Source organism: Camelina sativa, chromosome 20 (assembly GCF_030686135.1).
Source record: "Camelina sativa cultivar CO46 ecotype springtype chromosome 20, ASM3068613v1".
NCBI classification, from domain to species: Eukaryota; Viridiplantae; Streptophyta; class Magnoliopsida; order Brassicales; family Brassicaceae; genus Camelina; species Camelina sativa.
This window is the reverse complement of record NC_141899.1, coordinates 772,340-789,202: the sequence shown is the minus strand read 5'-3', so window position 1 is coordinate 789,202 and position 16,863 is coordinate 772,340. Positions and strand designations below refer to the sequence as shown.

Sequence of the window (16,863 nt, the reverse complement as noted above, 5' to 3'; positions counted from 1 at the left end):
TGTAGTTCCTGGTTTGTGAAGCACAAAAGGACACAAGCTTCAGAAATTATCCCCAAATTACAAAAGGAAATTAGGATTCTGATTTCGGAAGAAAAAAAACAAGGAAAGTTCAACTAGAGAAATTTTCATAAGAAAGGACCCAAGTCCTAAGCAGTCACCCGACAACAACAAACAGAGAGTTAGAACCAACACAAAACAACTTAGTCGACTTCCTCGATCTTGGGGCCAGCACCACCTGAGGCAGGAGGAGCTTCATCGTAGTCCATTCCAGCAGCTCCAGGACCACCGGCTTCACCACCAGCTCCTCCTTGGTAAATCTTGGCGATGATCGGATTACAAACACCCTCCAACTCCTTCATCTTGTCTTCGTACTCATCAGCCTCAGCCAACTGGTTACCCTCGAGCCACTGAATCGCCTGCTCAATCGAATCCTCAATCTTCTTCTTGTCTGCTGCGGGAAGCTTCTCACCAATCTTCTCGTCCTGGATGGTGTTCCTCATGTTGTAAGCGTAGTTTTCAAGAGCATTCTTTGCTTCAACCTTCTTCTTGTGTTCCTCGTCCTCAGACTTGTACTTCTCTGCCTCTTGAACCATCTTCTCGATCTCATCCTTGGAGAGACGACCCTTGTCATTGGTGATGGTGATCTTGTTCTTCTGTCCGGTGGTCTTGTCCTCAGCAGATACGTTGAGGATACCATTGGCGTCAATGTCAAAGCAGACAGTGATCTGAGGCACACCACGTGGAGCCGGAGGGATTCCAGAGAGCTCGAATTTACCGAGAAGGTTGTTGTCCTTGGTTCTGGCTCTCTCACCTTCGAACACCTGGATCAACACGCCGGGTTGATTGTCTGAGTAAGTGGAGAAGACCTGCTCCTTCTTGGTCGGGATGGTTGTGTTTCTCTGAATCAAAGTGGTCATGACACCACCAGCAGTTTCAAGACCGAGGGAGAGAGGAGTGACATCAAGCAAGAGAAGGTCTTGAACCTTTTCGTTTCCTTCACCGCTTAGAATAGCTCCCTGGACGGCTGCACCGTATGCAACAGCCTCGTCAGGGTTGATAGACTTGCAGAGCTCTTTACCATTGAAGAAATCTTGGAGAAGCTGTTGAACTTTGGGTATACGGGTGGAACCACCGACAAGAACAACTTCATGGACTGAGTTCTTGTCCATCTTAGCATCACGGAGACACTTCTCAACAGGCTCCATACACTTCCTGAAAAGATCCATGTTAAGCTCTTCGAATCTAGCACGGGTGATTGGAGCAAAGAGGTCAGCTCCTCCATAGAGAGAGTCAATCTCGATGGTCGTTTGCGCGGTGGAAGAAAGAGTTCTCTTTGCTCTCTCGCAAGCTGTTCTCAGCCTCCTAAGGGGTCTTGCGAGGCCAGTGATGTCCTGCTTGCTCTTCCTCTTAAACTCTTGAACAAAGTGGTTAACCATTCTGTTATCGAAATCTTCACCACCAAGATGAGTGTCTCCAGCAGTAGCCTTGACCTCAAAGATACCTTCTTCAATTGTAAGAAGAGAGACATCAAAAGTACCACCACCAAGATCAAAGATCAGAACGTTCTTCTCTCCAACGCTGGTGGCCTTCTTGTCAAGACCGTAGGCAATGGCAGCAGCAGTGGGCTCGTTGATGATACGCAGAACATTCAAACCAGCGATGACACCAGCATCCTTTGTGGCTTGACGCTGAGAGTCATTGAAGTAAGCAGGAACAGTGACCACAGCGTTCTTGATAGTAGTGCCAAGGTAAGCTTCACTAATCTCACGCATCTTAATGAGAACCATTGAAGAGATCTCCTCAGCGGAAAACTGTTTCTCTTCACCCTTGTAGTTGACTACGATCATTGGTTTCTCAGCAGTTCCTGAAGAGATGATTGTGAAAGGCCACAACTTCCTGTCGCTTTGAACAGATGCGTCACTGAATCTACGACCAATCAACCTCTTTGCATCTGTCAAAATTAAACAAAACCCAAAATCAATAGACCGAACACACAAAAATCAAAATCAAAGAGAACACTACAGACCAAATCATCAACTTAAACTAAAATTCTTTGGTCAGAGAAGATAAAAATCCTAACTTTTCAACAAATTCACAACAAATCAACAAAGGGTATAACCCTAATTATCATCCTATACAAACCCTATAAATTCGTAATTTAACTCAAACACGAAACACCGATATTATCGAGAGAATTAAAAGCAGAGTATGTAAATAAGATGAGAGAGTATACACACCGAAGACAGTGTTAACAGGGTTCATGGCGACCTGGTTCTTCGCAGCATCTCCGATCAGCCTCTCGGTGTCGGTGAAAGCAACGTAAGACGGCGTGGTCCGGTTACCCTGATCATTAGCAATGATCTCAACACGGTCGTGTTGCCAAACTCCAACACAAGAGTAGGTAGTACCAAGATCGATACCGATCGCAGGACCTTCTCCCTTACCAGCCATTGTTTTCAAAAGGCTTTATTAAGCGTATTAAGAAGAAAGAGACGAAAAGTTTTAGAGCAGCTTAGGTTTTTAGGTTTTGTGAAGAAAGAAGAGCAACGAAGTCAGGGGGTTTTTATAGAGGTTGAGAGTTCCAGAATGTTCCTGTGTAAAGTGTAATTCACCGTTAGATTAGGTTTGAGATTGATCCGACGGTTGTTAAGTAAAAGATACTTATTTCCAAATCCTAAGGAAAAAAGTGATATTTGTCCAAAAACGGAAAAGCGCGTCTGAGAGAATTGGAAAACTGCTCCAACGTTCATAATTGCCACGTCGTACCATCAGTAGTGGGCCTATAGGAGATTTCTATACGCGGTCTGTGGGCCGTGGTGAGGCTTTTCTTTTACTTATTGGGCATATATAGTTAGAAAAGCTTATTTACTTAAATTTACTTTTGGGGCCTATAAAGGCCTAAAACAAGATAGTCGACTTAGAGGTGGGCATTTCGGTTTAAGTTTAGATTCGGTTTGGATTCGGTTTGGATTCAATTTATTTGATTTTGGAAAAACTCTTACCACACTCAACGAAGTTAATTTAGTTTGGTTTCTGTTCGGTTTATGTTTAGTTCGGTTCGGTTCGATTTATTTTTATTTTAACTTGGTTCGGTTTTAATTCGATTTAAAAATCAATTAATGTAACAAAATAAAATTGATAATGGTTTTATAATAGTTAATTAATCGAAAAAATTAGAAAAACTAGAAAATTATAATTAAATACTAGACAAACTAATTAGTTCTTGAGATTTTGATTGTAACAATGGTTAGTTAAACAGATGAGTATATTATAAAATAACAACACACAATGATGCAAATATGTTTAGCAATTGCTTCGTTTGAGCACAATGGAGACATTATTGTTGTGAGAAATCGTTTCAACCATCTGAAGCATCTCTTCGAACCATTGTGCATCATTAAAGTAACTACCTTCCAACCATATAACCATCCTCTCTAGTGTCTTTGCGTTTCTCACCACCAATTCAATGAACGAAGCCAAGAGTTTCGACGTTGCATCATTACAACCAAACATCTTATAGATCTCCTTTGATGTAGGAAACACCTCACATGTTGATCTCCAACGGTACTGATCCGGAATTAAGCCTTTTAAATGATGCATATCCTGTAGAGCACAAAATATATAGTTATCCCAAAGCAAACTAACACTAGTGATTTTTTAATAATATCAATCCTATATCCCAAGAAAAGTGATAGACATGGTTCGTGGAATGTTCCTAGTCGGTTATAAGTTTGCATGGTCTTATGAACACACAAGGAAATGAAAGAGGTTTGTGGTATAGATACCATTATGTTGTAGCAGGGCATCGTGTGTAATGTTAGCTTCTTTAGGCCAGGTGAATTTTGTAGTAACCTTAATATACCAGGGATAATAGATCGAACAAGCTCCGTTTTAACAGTCAAAGTTTGGACCTTGAGCGTTGGGAAAGGAGCACCGCGAACCTCGGCCAGAGAGAGAATCTAACAAAACGAGATATGATGAAATTAAAAGGTCACACTAATGAAAATATTATTTGTTAAGCAAGTAAATATCATATATAATGAAAAGTTTGGATTTACATTTTGATTACCATAGACTTTGGTTCCTTGGCAAAAAAGATAAAAACAAAGGAAGCAAAAAAACTGATAACTAATGAAAATATTTGTTAGAAAAACCACTTAATTAGCAAGTTCATGTTTTCATCAAGGCCATCTTAATTAACCATCAAACAAACATTAGTTAAGGGCGCGTGCAAAACAAATGATAACAACTCTACCAGCCATGGTAATTGAGTTTTAGGTATGCCAACATACCTGAAAAAGGGTTCCCCCAAGAGTAAGCCTCTCTACGTTGTGTGATTTTGCTACCATCTCCAGCGCCATGGTTTGATAAAGATCAGCATTCGAGGGATGGAGTATTACACTGATAATTTTAAGGTCAGCTTCGGCCAAAGAAGTGACATTCACTAAAGTAGATGATCTATCAAAGTATTCCAATTTCAAATAATGGATGTGTGGCGCTACAATCACGACTGGCCCTTTAGGACAATTTATCTCCAATCTCCTCAGACTTGGGGATTTACTCAGATCAAGACGCTCAAGTGAACTGCATCTAACCAATTTTAAGCTTTCGAGGATTGGACAGCCAGAGAGAATATTATCAATGGACTCATCCGGAAGTCTACAATAAAACAGCGACAAGGTCCTTAGGGATTTCCAAGACACTATGCATCTGGGAATCATATCAAAATTGGACAACTTCACGGTGAGCTGCTTTAGAGAGGAACTTAGATAGAAGATATCCGGAAAACTGTAAGTCTTGGAGTATGTAAAATCTACAATGGACACAGACAGCTTCGCCACATTGCGGGAGATAGCGAACTCGATCCAGCTATCAACCTCTGGGGAAGTGTTGTGAAGAAGTCTCAATAAAAGATTGAAACTATTGATTTTGGGAGCCGTGTAGGAAGTTAGGGTATGGTTTATGCTTCGGCAGGCCTTGTCCTTGTGTCTTTTATCATCAATGTCGAGACAAGGTGTCTCGCACCATACATGCCTCCACCGTCTGGATAAGACGCAAGTTGTCATGGCCAATTCGGTGGGAATAAAGGAGAGAATATGGTGCAGGATCTCATCTGGCATAGAGTTGATGAAATCTGCACCGTGTTTGATTCTGCAGTGGCTATGGTTTTTACCACGTTTTCGGCGCCTCCGTCTCCCTCGCCTGTTCGCCATGATAAAAGCAGACGTTTTAGGTTTTCTTTTGTTTGCACAATACGCATACGTTCTTATTAAAATAATAAATATCATTGCCTTTTGCAAATTTTGCAAAATAAAAAATAATATTAATAATAAAAAAAATAAAAAACTATTGCCTTTACATCCCGGTTTTTTCTACAGTATATCTTTGTTCCTGCAATAGGCTCTTTACAACTTTTACATCATCCTTGCAGTGCAATAGTTTTAATGAGATTGTGGTATTAAGCAAATCTTATGAATGTTAATCCATGAAATCCGGGATTCTTCTGATTTCTATTTCCTTGCCTCTCGAGCCCATTGTTCCTAGCGTATTGCACTAGTTTAAGTGCGAATGTGAAGGTTCGGTGACTATAATTCCAAAATTATTGTTTAAACAGTATTTTACTATTATACAATGTGTGTAAATAGTTTAACAATGCCAATGGTTGATAACTGATTAAGACTAAAATACAGATCAAGCTCTGTTATTGCATCATCTGATTCTTACTTCATATCCAAAGACCACCTTTTCGTACAAGGTAGTTCAATGGTCCGGTAAACTTTTACTTCTTAGTGCTTCATTACTGCAAGAATATAACCCATATAAGACTCAGATTCGATATAGACTATTAACTGCGGAACATAGTAATAGCTGATGATTATAGTGCATGGCCTTTGCGTACAAGGTGGTTTCATGGTCTGGTACACTTTACTTCTTACTTCTTAGTGCTTCCTTACTGCAAGAATATAACCGGAATATATAAGACTCAGATTTGGTATTAGACCATTGAACAGAGGAAAGTATTTAACAAATTCATTTGGCCATAGGCCCATAGTAATAGTTGATGATTAGTTCATGGCCCTTGCGTTTAAAACGATTTAAGATGCAAAACGCCCGTTGGAGAAACTCAGAAAGATGGGTTTGTCTCTGAGCTGGATGCTAAACCAACTATGTTTTCATTCCCAGAACGGAAAGCAACAAACATTCACACCTAGACAACCAGTTTATAAAAGGCCTAGCTTCTAATCCCAAACATAATATGAAGCAACTCACCTTTGTATCCAATAAAATCATGTGGTAGTTCAGTGAATAAAGAGTATATATCCTAATGATATATGATTTACCATGAATTTTTTCTTGAAAATCTCCATAATCTCCTTAGGATCGATTTTCGTCTGTGCATAGGCATCAATCTTGTTCAATTCCTACAAACATAATACAGATCGATCGCTTTAGTACCAATCACTAATGAGGATACATGTAATCTTGATGGAGATTGCATATGTACCTCGATCCATGCAGATAGTTTAGGCCGTTCTGCAGTAACGTCGAACTTAAAAAACTCATTAAGTACAATTTGAAACCTTTCCATGAACGGGATATAGGCGATATCAACCTTGCAAGAAAACCAAAGAATTAATGTAAGCACTCCATTTAAGAACAAACGAAAGAGTAATATAGGATCTCAAAAAAAAGGCCAGTGATGAGGCTTATACCAAGCTAAACTGACCAAGGAAGAATGGCCCGTCATCGAACTTATACAGAGCGTTTTCCAGATAATCTAACACAGGTGCTGCAACAAGAACATGAAATGTCAGGTCATATCTTATATGCTTTCACCCTTGATAGACCGAAACTTTGAGGAGTTAAAAGTCTCACGGGTTTCTTTAGAGGGGTCTCCTTTGAGTGACGCATACATAGTTTTATAGAAAGTATCAGCATACTTCAATAACTCGTCGCCAAACTCTCTTTTTGCATGATCCTAGAGAGGGCCCCCAACGAATTGTAGAATCAGAGAATTAATAATGAAGGGAAACACACAATACCAGGTAGTATGGTATGGTCATGGTGTTACCTCGGGGTAAAGGGAAGGCCCTTCAAAAGTGTTATCAAGATATTTGATCAAATCCAGACTCTCCCCAATGATTTTCCCATTGTGCTCAAGCGCTGGCACCTACAAAAGATTAGATTCCAACCAAAAAAGTGAAATATGTAACATATGAATTCTGCAAAAGATATGTTTCCAACCAAAAAGTGAAATATGTAACATATGAATTTCGTTAGTTATACTAAATAGATATAGCTTTTTGTAACCTTGTTCTCTGGATACACTTTCTCCTTGTACCAATCAGGCCTATTCCCAAGATCCAAAGGAACAAGTTTGATCTTTTCTTGCAAACCCTACAAAACCTTATCTTCAGAATCCAACTTGTACTTATAAATATAGTAAACATAGGCAAAAAGACCTAAAATTGTTTTGCAGATTTGCTAATGTATAGTTTCTTGGAAATCTCACTATATTGTAGAAGGTGAGAGAGACTAGTACAAAGGAGAAGCTGTTAAACCTTGAAGTTTCTGGTGATCCAAACTCGTTGAGCAAATGGGCAAACGTAGCTTGTGTACAATCTTTTTGGTAACACAAAACAATAAGAGTATAAAGATACATAACAAAATTGTTGTAGAGTTCTTTAAGTTAAAACCAAATACATATATAAGACGCAAAAAATGAAGATTTATTTAACCTAGTGGTGCCGTCGAACACAGCCGGTGGATCAGCAGTAGCATCGAGTGGAGCTGGACGATCTTCTACAACACTGCCACAACAACAAAAACTTAAATTCTAAAAAAATATTTTTGTAAAAACATGAATTTGCGGAACCCAAAAAAATCCCAGAATTTGGATAAAGAACAATAAATCTTACATAGGAGACGCCATTGACGAATGTGTATTTCAAAGATCTGACTGATTTTGTAGAAATTAAGGATTTCTCTTTTTTTTATCATACGAAACAACAAGTCAACAACCCCCAAGAACAGAGAGAGTGATAGCGTTATTTGTATGTTTCTCGAAAATTACAGAGTATGAGACACGTGGCAATGTTGAGGATAACTCGATATATCATAGTGGGCCGTAAATGATCCAATTCAATAACAAACTAAGGCCCATAGTTTTAGATCTCAGTCATAAACAGAGCCCATTTTATTATTTGAAAATCCAAGCACGAAGAAGTAACCATATCTCTGTTGATTAAAGTAAAAGTAAATACAATAACCAAATCTTTCTTATTATCAAAGTAATAACAGTACCAAATCCAGATCATTATAACACCGACTTTCAAGTATCTGGTATAATAATCCGAGTCGGTCCGATTCCGATTGATTTGGTACTTTTACTGCAAAAAGAAAAACCGGAATCGGTTAGTTTTGTTATAGAACCGAACGTACGTTAAACCGGAATTGAGGAAGACAAAAATGGCCAAGCAAACGTGAAATTAAACCGTTTTAAAATAACCATTTTGGTTATTCGTTGAATATTTAGAAGCTCGTACGTACGTACCATGAACTTCTTGAAATAGTTAACGGTATAGTCCGAGTCGGTTTTCGTCTGCGTATATGCAACCATCTTATTCATTTTCTGCACATGCAAAATTAAGAGTTAAAGCAATCAAGCAGCTAATTAAATCATATTAAAAAAAGCTTTACCATGTCCATGTGCATATTATCACACATGCATGTGTTATGTGTACCTCAATCCAAGTAGCTAGTTTCGGACGTCCAATTATAATTTCGTATTTAAAAACTTCGTCGAGGAAGATTTGAAATCGTTCGATAAATGGGAGATAAGCGATATCAACCTGGAAAAAAAAAAAAAAAAAAAAAAATCGAGAAAACTTTTGTAACCATAGTGAAACATTAAAGAAGGTTTCATTTTTCTTTTAGTAAAACTTTTTATACCAAACTAAGCTCGCCGAGGAAGAATGGACCATCATCAAACTTCTTCAAAGCATTTTCCACGTGATCAAAGACCGATGCTGCGTCAAATTAAAACACATAAGTTTATCTTCAGCTCCTACTTCTGAAATTTTGACTCGTGCTAATAATATATTTTTATAAATAGAAAAGGTATACTAAAATGTAAACGTATATACAATTAATCGAGTTGGTCATATACAATTTAACAAGTCTCACGAAAATCAATCTTACCTGTTTCTTTAACCGGGTCACTTTTGAAAGAGCCAAACACAGTTTTTACGAATGTTGCATCAACATATTTCAACAAGTCTTCGCCAAACTCTCTCTTCGCAGGATCCTAGACCAACAATAAATAAGTAAAAAATACCATTAAAAGTTTATCACGTAACTTGAAATGAACAAGCTCTATAACATCCGAGCAAGATCTTACCTCGGGGTAAAGTGAAGGCCCGTTGAAATTGCTATCGACATATTTGATTAAATCAAGACTTTCCCCTATGATTTTCCCATTGTGTTCAAGGGCCGGGACCTACATATATATATATCATTATCACATTAATCTTAGACTCTTATTATTGTCACTTTTGAAGGAACCTTAATTAATTAGTTTATAAGGATTTATCAAATATCGGTCACCTTGTTAGCAGGATTTACTTTCTCCTTGTACCAAGCTGGCCTATTAAAAAGGTCTATAGGAACTAGTTTGATCTCCTCTTGCAGACCCTAAAACACCCCCAAACATCAAACGAATATTATAAAACCAATCTGGCTTTCAAAAATTTAAAGTCTCAATCTCAATTTACTTACACATAGTGACACAACCAAAAAAAAGTAAAAATCAAGTACCTTGAGGTTTCTGGTAATCCAAACACGTTGTGCAAACGGGCAGGTGTAGCTCATGTACAACCTTGTTTGTTTCGACTTTTAATTAGCAAACGAATTTAATATAATACATCGAATATAACAAATGTTTTTGAAGCTTCGACTATCATTAAAATACTAAAGAAAAAAGAAAAAAGAAAAAAAACCTCGTGGTTCCATCAAACAAAGCAGGTTGCTCGGAGGTAGCATCGAGCGGGACCTGACGATCTTCTACGATAATTTTCCTTGATAAAGAAATAAAATTAAAGGAGAGAAAAATAGATTTAACATGACGATAAATTCAATTTGAAAATAATTAAGAAACCTCATGAAGTAGAAATAGGATCTTACTGAGGAGATTGAGCCATGGAGAGGATCGGTAAGAGTTGTTACTTCAGGGGATTAGTCTTTTATTACAGAGATGATGTTTTGCAGGAATTATATGGATCAAACAGATAAAACTATGTAGTTTATATATATACACTTAATGGAAACTGAATTAGAGGCTAGGTTCATGCTTATCGCACCAACCGTGACTTTCAATAGAAAAAAGTTAAAACGTGAGCATTTGATTATCTCTGTCGTTGAACTTTCTAATTTTTCATCGTCAGGGTCAAAAGCTTCTGGATACTTTGTTTGCGAGAATACTAATAAGCTCAAAACTATTTTTCTTTATTTTCTTTGGTTTTGATGTGTTGATTTTTATATCAAATGAAAACAAGTTTAGAGGAAAGTTTGGTAAATGATTTGATATAAATTTCACTAGGAAGAACACTATATAATTTGTTTTAGTCGAAAACTTCATTATGACAATTGGACAATGGATACACACACATATATATAAAGAAAACAGAAAAGGGCGAATAAAATAGTGGTCAAAAAGCTCAAGCTGTTATCTCCACGCCGTTTAACGCAACCTCACCAAATCATATATGCTTAATTTCGTATAATTATAAAGAATATCTCAATTTCTTTCATGTTTTTTTTTTTCTTTTCTTTTAGGTTACTAATATATGTTTTCTTTGAACATATCTATTTTTTTCTTTTGAACATACATGCCAATTGCTATAATACAGAGTTTATTTTCAACAAAACATAAGGTGAAATTATGAACCAAATTCTTCATACTTGTATTCATTTATCCGAGCAAGAATACTTTTTATATTCACATGCATAGTTCACATAGCCGCAGAATATATCCAACGGTCAAATAAAGAGGCAACAAAACACACAACAATACATTGAGACACAAAAATAAAAAAGATTAAACAAAGTTTCGATCGGATAAAATATAGTATAAACCACTAAAACGTTTTCGTTTCGCATTTTATTTAAGTCGGATTTTTAAGACCCGACCCGGATCGTAATTAGAGTCAAGTGTTAAGTGGATGATATTAATCCTAGTTCTGGTGGGCTAATAAGTTAAATGGATCGGACTATTTTAGATCCAAATCGTCGGTCCATGATTATTTCAAGACGATATTACCCTTCGCTCCAGGGCTTTATTAAAAGTCCCCCGAGAACTGTAACCCTATTCTTCGGCAAAATCGCAAAAGAACAAAAAAAAAAAATCTCGAACGAATCTCGAAACGAAGCTACGAGCGATTCCATGGCGAGCAACGGAGACAAGGTCACGGCTACTATTGCGAATGGCGGAGGGCTTACTACTGTCGAAAAACCTACGAAAATCGTAGACCTCAACACTGTGGAGCCAGATCGTACCGACGACATTCTCGACGGAGAATTAAAGGGCCTCTCTGATGTTTCTGGTGAGAAGAAGAACGAAACTGACTCTAATGCTATTGGATCGATTGATTCTGGGGATATATCTCCGGTCGATGATATTAAGAAGAAGATACGACGTGCTGAGAGGTTTGGGGTTACTGTGAAGCTAACCGAAGAGGAGAAGCGCAGTTCTCGTGCTGAGAGGTAAGACTTTTCATCAAACTGTATTCTTCTTTGGATTCTATATCGTATTTTGGGGTTTTTACCAAAATTAGGGTTACGAATCGATGTTCTTTTTGCTAAAATTAGGGTTGAAATTAGGGTAACGCGTATTGTTGGCGAGATTGATACGAATTTTACCCTTGATGCAGGTTTGGTTCTGTAGCAGCAGCAGCAGCAGCCACGGTGAATGACACAGCGGGAACGAAGAAAGCTGAGGAATTGAAGCGAAAGGCTAGAGCTGATAGGTATTTTACACAGTGCTTTCTTTGTGTTTGATAGTTTGTTTATTGCTTTAATACTTGATTTTCTGAAGTTTAATACTCGCTTTGTATTTTAAACAGATTTGGGGTTTCTCCTGCAACCTCTACTGCTGCTGATAACAACACTGAGGAAGAGGCAAAGAAGAAAGCGAGGCTCGCACGTTTTGGGAAAGAGACTAAAGTTGATTCCGCTGAAGAAGATAAACGCAAAGCTAGAGCGTTGAGGTACTTTTCTATGCAACCCAATTTATGTTTATCTAGTGTGCAATGTTTTTTTTTTCAGTAATTGATTTTGTGGTTTGTGAATTATCCATGATTAGGTTTTCAAAAGGGGCTTCGGATCCATCTTCAGATTTACCTGGAAAGCAAAGTATTGGCAAGGTAAACGGTCTTTAACTTCTATTGTTTCTCCCATTTGTTAGAATCAGATAATTAATAGAGAAGCTAATTGGTGTCCCTTTTCTTACTCTTTTGTTTTATCAGGAGGCAGCTGTATCAGGAAACGCTGCCTAAGGTTCCTGAACAAAGTATCTTTTGTCTTTGTAGTTAGGTGGGTTTCTCTAAATATTTCTTATTGCACTGCAAAATCTTGTTAATACCTGGTTTCTTTCTCGTATCTGACTCCTCAATCTTTGGTTTTGGCAGGTAGTGTACTAGCGTTTTATGATTCCCTCTCTGGCTGCTTCATTCTCTCTTTATTTCTGAATTAGAAGTCCCCGTATGTTTATTAAGTTCGAAGTTCGGTCGTGGAGCAAGGTTTTGCGGTCAGGCAATGATTCTCTCAGATGGACGGAAGCTAAGCTTGTCACCAGATGAGATCTTGAGAAACCAATAAGTAAACCTATAGTTCTGATTGTCTTATAATGGCAATTATCAATGTGTTAGGACCTAGGAATTCTGAAGTGGCTGGTATTGACGTTTTCCATGTTGCAGGTTCTTAATGTGGTAAGTGTAGCTTGAGTAATGCCTTAATTTCATTTAAATATCTGTGGATGGTCCTTTTAATATTGCATATTCGTACCAAGCACAAGCAGCAGCAATAGAGAATTTGTACTGCATGCAGCAAATATTTATGGAAAGTGAGATTTTTTGCTGTTTTGAAGTCTAGTTAGAAGTGTTGAATACTTTTGAGTTGTGCCAATCCGTTTTCTTAAAAAAGTAGGCCTATTTTATCTTATGAAAGTCAGTGGTTACTAAAGTAAGCTGGTTTACTGCTGTTCTGTGCTTGACTGCGAATATTGCATGTTAAATGGATCCCATAACCATGTATCGTTCTTTCGTTGCTTATTTTCATGACCTCTCAAGCTGTGCTACTTCAGAATTCCTTTGTCATGTAAGACATCATTAGAACTATAGAGGTATTTGTTGGTTTCCATTTCTCTGGTCTCTATGGCGGTGAAGAAAAGAGAGCCTCAAATTCTGAATCTATGTTCGTGGGACTGGAACTTTGCTTGGCTTTCTGATGCTACACAATGTCGTTTGTTTCTGTAATAGATTTTAGATAAACTTTGTTGTTGATACTTGCTTTCTGATAATTTTGAATCAAGCGCCAGAAAACTTTTATAAAGGGAATGTAATGTTTAGTTTTGCTACTTATTTTCTAATTGTTGTCTTTGTATTTACGCTTGCTGGTTATCTTGTGGCTTGTGCCGAAACGCCAATATGCTGCAACGTAATCTGTTTGTTTCCAATTCTTACCATCATTGACATTGCTGATCTTATATGTAAGGTACCCTCGTGTATAATTTGCATACAGGGGTACATGAGAATTGAAAATTCATCAATTTCTTGTAGAGAATACTATCAAAGATCTCATATAATTTAATATTGTTCTAGCTATACTACTTGTTCCTTCTTTGACCCTGGCTCCAGATTATTTCCCTCACATAGGATGATTGTTGCTGTAAGATCTGTTCATGATGATGAATGCATTGGGTAACCCCCTCTAATTGACAGTGGAGATGCCCAAGCATTGGTTTTGATCGGATGGGGGTTGAGATAGATCACAATAACAGTTATATCGTCGTGGAAATGCCTTCTAACACCAGGATGGATCTCTTTTAGGTCTGCGTATCTCATCTCTCTTTTCTTTGCTGCTTCCTTCAATGCAGCTTTGAGTAGTCTCCTTGCTATTCCCTGGAAAATGAAGATATTAACAATTAATTCTTGTGTGCAAATTGTGCAGCAGACAGGTGGTAAGTGGTAACCCGTGAGATATGGCCTAGGCATTGAACTTACTTGGCGCGGGGCATTATGTACAATATCAACAGCTTCCTGGTTGCTAAGATGCTCCCAAAGCCCATCTGAAGCAAGAATCATAAACTCGTCTTTTGGAGTAAGCCGGGTAACGGTGACTGATGGATCCGCAGTAAGGATTGGCTTAGTGAAATGTTCTGGTAATCTGAACTTGGGCAGCAAAGGTTCTCTGTTGAACTCTGCTCTTTTGAGGTATGCGTCACCTATGGATTTTGTTACCTGGTCAAAGGTCATAACACAATTGCTAGTCAGTTTTAGGGATGGCTTCGATAGATGATTTTTTAAAGCTTTTGTATTCCCTAGAAACTTATGAGACAAAGCTCTGTGCAGGTTTTCAAATGTGTAATCATCATGTATATATGTTACCTGGATGACGCCTTTCACGCGCCACATGTTGTGCTTCATCACAAGAATGTTGGGGTCATTAGGATGCATTGACCATAGTTCTTGCCTTGCAGACTCTAGATTGGCATTGTGTTCTACCGATAATTGAACAGCTCTCACTCCACCTCTCTCAGATCTGCCCAGCACAGCTCTGGAATCTCCCGTGTTTGCAATATACACCAATCCGTTGCATATCACTCCTGCCAAGCAACAAGACCCTACTGATGCCATCTGTGGGTTCGTGGGCCATTGCTTCTTCACTGCCTTGAGAAAATCTTTGTCTGTCTCTGCAAATGTTTTGCTGATCACCTGCTCTGAAATCTCCATACCCTCAGAGGCAAACACTGTTCATGTCAGACATAAGTGTTAGCATGCCTGAAATATCCAAGAGTGAGGAAATAAAGAATGAGAATGGTGGTATCTTACTCTTTAACTTGGGGAAGATGTTGTCTGCAATGAATCTGGAAGCCTCTGGACCTCCATGGCCATCGTATACTCCAACAAATGTGCCTTCAACGGTCGTATTGTTGAATGTCAGTGGCCCTGATTCGATCTGGCACTGATCCTCCATCACACTGTTGGCTTGGATCATTGCCATCGAAAACTCTCCAAAGGTGTGAAGGCCAAGATCTTTATACCATGTCAAGCCATCAATCTTTGTGGGATTGATCTTACTTCTCTCCATGCTGGCACCTACTCTCCAACAAGGTTTAACCATCTTCCCAGGTATGTACTCTTCGAGCAATATCCTTAATATAAACAGATAAAATTATACGGGTTAAACTGATGGGAAAGCAGTGGTGCTGGTTGTGATTTTTGAGTTTCAAGTTCAAGAAAAGGGACCATATATATATATAGCCGTGGAAGCCCTAGAATAAGTGTGAAGGTGTTGGAAAACAGGGAAAGAGGACAAAAAGGTATGGGTCAAAATAACTGAAAAATTAAATGATTCTGAGAGTTAAGACAAGAGGGCAGTAGTTTAAAGTGGATATTCAGAGATTCTCCTCTTTACTGTTCCATGATGATCCTCTGTCTTAGTAGGGTTAAGTAAAAGCTGTCATATTCTTTTCTACGTTCTGCTATATTTATATCATGTAGTATTATTTGCTTTAAAAGCGTCTCTCCTTGCTTACAAGTTAATCTTGTAAAGTTGGAAAGCAAGAATGTTCACAGCCAAAACAGTCACAGTTAGACTAAATGAAAACATCTGTACATGAATATATTATATGATTTATGACTTCTTAGTAGTACTAGTAAATGTCTGTTTTCACATTGGTTGTTTGTTAGTGTCTTTATACCTCATTATCTTGTAATTTGATAATTTGTGGGTAGAAAATGGATAGAAAAAGAAAGGTCATAGGATGCATGTGTGGGCGTGGGTTTTTGGAGCATTGAACTTGGAACCATTTAAAGTTTTGAGAGCTGAGAAAGACTGAAGAGAGAGGAGAGAAGACATTTGTGGGGCGACTGAGGAACACTCTTAGCTGTCTTAACCCCTACAGGTTTTGCCCTTTTCTCAGTCTCTTGTCTTCTTTTTTACTTTATATTTTCTTCCTTTAATGTTATCTAAAGCTGATCTCTTACTTGTTGTGAGATTCAGATCGAAATTCATATCATGGATTATGGGATTGAAATGAATTTCCAAAGAGGATGGATCTTTTTGGTCCTTTTCCTAAGTTCCATTTTGCATGACCCTCGTTGGCCTTCCCCTGTCCCTTCATCGTTTTTTTCTGTTCATAAGGATCCACAGATTTGATGTTACGGTACAGAGAACCACTGTCGTGTGTTGATAGACCAATTACATTATAACGAGGTGTTCGATTGTCTAGTTTCATATGTCGAAGTTAGATTGAATTTTCGTTACGGTGGAGAGAACCACTGTCGTGTGTTGATGGACGGACCAATTACATCAACGAGATGTTCAAATTTCTATATTATCTTAATGCATATGTCGAAGTTAGATTGAGTTTTCGATTTTTGTCATCTATACCTTTTTGTTGTGCTTCGAAATTCAGAATTCAACAAGTGAGCAATAAACGTCCACTTGTTTTTTTTTTTCTTAATGATAAGGTTCCCTAATCCGATCTTTGAACAAGAACATGCACGATGATTTACGTTCCACAACTCAATACAAAAGAGGTTTTAGGTTTAACCCATTGAGATGTTGATATTGGGGATTCAGTTC

General features: G+C 38.0%; 6 protein-coding genes and 1 long non-coding RNA gene across 8 annotated transcripts; 2 read left to right on the top strand and 5 right to left on the bottom strand.

The window, feature by feature from the left end:
* Positions 1–12: 12 nt before the first annotated feature.
* LOC104768449 (heat shock 70 kDa protein 2-like) lies at positions 13–2,537 on the bottom strand. Its single transcript, XM_010492440.2, has 2 exons — positions 2,238–2,537; positions 13–1,951 (listed from the first exon to the last, which is right to left on the bottom strand). The coding sequence occupies exons 1-2, from the start codon at positions 2,449–2,451 to the stop codon at positions 201–203; spliced, it is 1,965 nt and encodes a 654-aa protein (XP_010490742.2). The 5' UTR covers positions 2,452–2,537; the 3' UTR covers positions 13–200.
* A 764-nt stretch (positions 2,538–3,301) lies between these two features.
* On the bottom strand, positions 3,302–5,213 carry LOC104768448 (putative F-box/LRR-repeat protein At3g28410). Its single transcript, XM_010492439.2, has 3 exons — positions 4,293–5,213; positions 3,786–3,959; positions 3,302–3,603 (listed from the first exon to the last, which is right to left on the bottom strand). The coding sequence occupies exons 1-3, from the start codon at positions 5,211–5,213 to the stop codon at positions 3,304–3,306; spliced, it is 1,395 nt and encodes a 464-aa protein (XP_010490741.1). The 3' UTR covers positions 3,302–3,303.
* A 389-nt stretch (positions 5,214–5,602) lies between these two features.
* On the bottom strand, positions 5,603–8,088 carry LOC104768447 (glutathione S-transferase L3). 2 transcript variants are annotated; one of them, XR_764241.3, is made up of 11 exons: positions 7,920–8,088; positions 7,740–7,811; positions 7,563–7,623; positions 7,312–7,398; positions 7,073–7,171; positions 6,877–6,979; positions 6,714–6,790; positions 6,506–6,613; positions 6,342–6,422; positions 5,900–5,953; positions 5,603–5,800 (listed from the first exon to the last, which is right to left on the bottom strand). XR_764241.3 is itself a non-coding variant. In XM_010492438.3 (10 exons), exons 1-10 carry the CDS (start codon positions 7,931–7,933, stop codon positions 5,951–5,953), a joined length of 705 nt encoding a protein of 234 aa, XP_010490740.1. In that variant the 5' UTR covers positions 7,934–8,081; the 3' UTR covers positions 5,603–5,950. The 2 variants fall into 2 exon arrangements, 1 of the variants encoding a protein (XP_010490740.1); XM_010492438.3 differs by having other exon boundaries at positions 5,603–5,953; positions 7,920–8,081.
* Positions 8,089–8,166: 78 nt separating this feature from the next.
* Positions 8,167–10,642, bottom strand: LOC104768446 (glutathione S-transferase L1). The gene is made up of 10 exons (XM_010492437.3): positions 10,183–10,642; positions 9,999–10,076; positions 9,817–9,877; positions 9,607–9,693; positions 9,401–9,499; positions 9,202–9,307; positions 8,953–9,029; positions 8,745–8,852; positions 8,555–8,632; positions 8,167–8,390 (listed from the first exon to the last, which is right to left on the bottom strand). The coding sequence occupies exons 1-10, from the start codon at positions 10,197–10,199 to the stop codon at positions 8,388–8,390; spliced, it is 714 nt and encodes a 237-aa protein (XP_010490739.2). The 5' UTR covers positions 10,200–10,642; the 3' UTR covers positions 8,167–8,387.
* Positions 10,643–11,310: 668 nt separating this feature from the next.
* LOC104768443 (protein MODIFIER OF SNC1 11) lies at positions 11,311–13,634 on the top strand. The gene is made up of 6 exons (XM_010492434.3): positions 11,311–11,760; positions 11,928–12,023; positions 12,120–12,263; positions 12,359–12,419; positions 12,522–12,588; positions 12,684–13,634. Exons 1-5 carry the CDS (start codon positions 11,441–11,443, stop codon positions 12,549–12,551), a joined length of 651 nt encoding a protein of 216 aa, XP_010490736.1. The 5' UTR covers positions 11,311–11,440; the 3' UTR covers positions 12,552–12,588; positions 12,684–13,634.
* Positions 13,635–13,701: 67 nt separating this feature from the next.
* Positions 13,702–15,540, bottom strand: LOC104768444 (Protein phosphatase 2C family protein). Its single transcript, XM_087506344.1, has 4 exons — positions 15,105–15,540; positions 14,661–15,022; positions 14,277–14,513; positions 13,702–14,174 (listed from the first exon to the last, which is right to left on the bottom strand). The coding sequence occupies exons 1-4, from the start codon at positions 15,394–15,396 to the stop codon at positions 13,953–13,955; spliced, it is 1,113 nt and encodes a 370-aa protein (XP_087362470.1). The 5' UTR covers positions 15,397–15,540; the 3' UTR covers positions 13,702–13,952.
* Positions 15,541–16,010: 470 nt separating this feature from the next.
* On the top strand, positions 16,011–16,773 carry LOC104768445 (uncharacterized). The gene is made up of 2 exons (XR_002037058.2): positions 16,011–16,180; positions 16,279–16,773. It is a non-coding gene; the product is annotated as an uncharacterized LOC104768445 (long non-coding RNA).
* Positions 16,774–16,863: the final 90 nt, after the last annotated feature.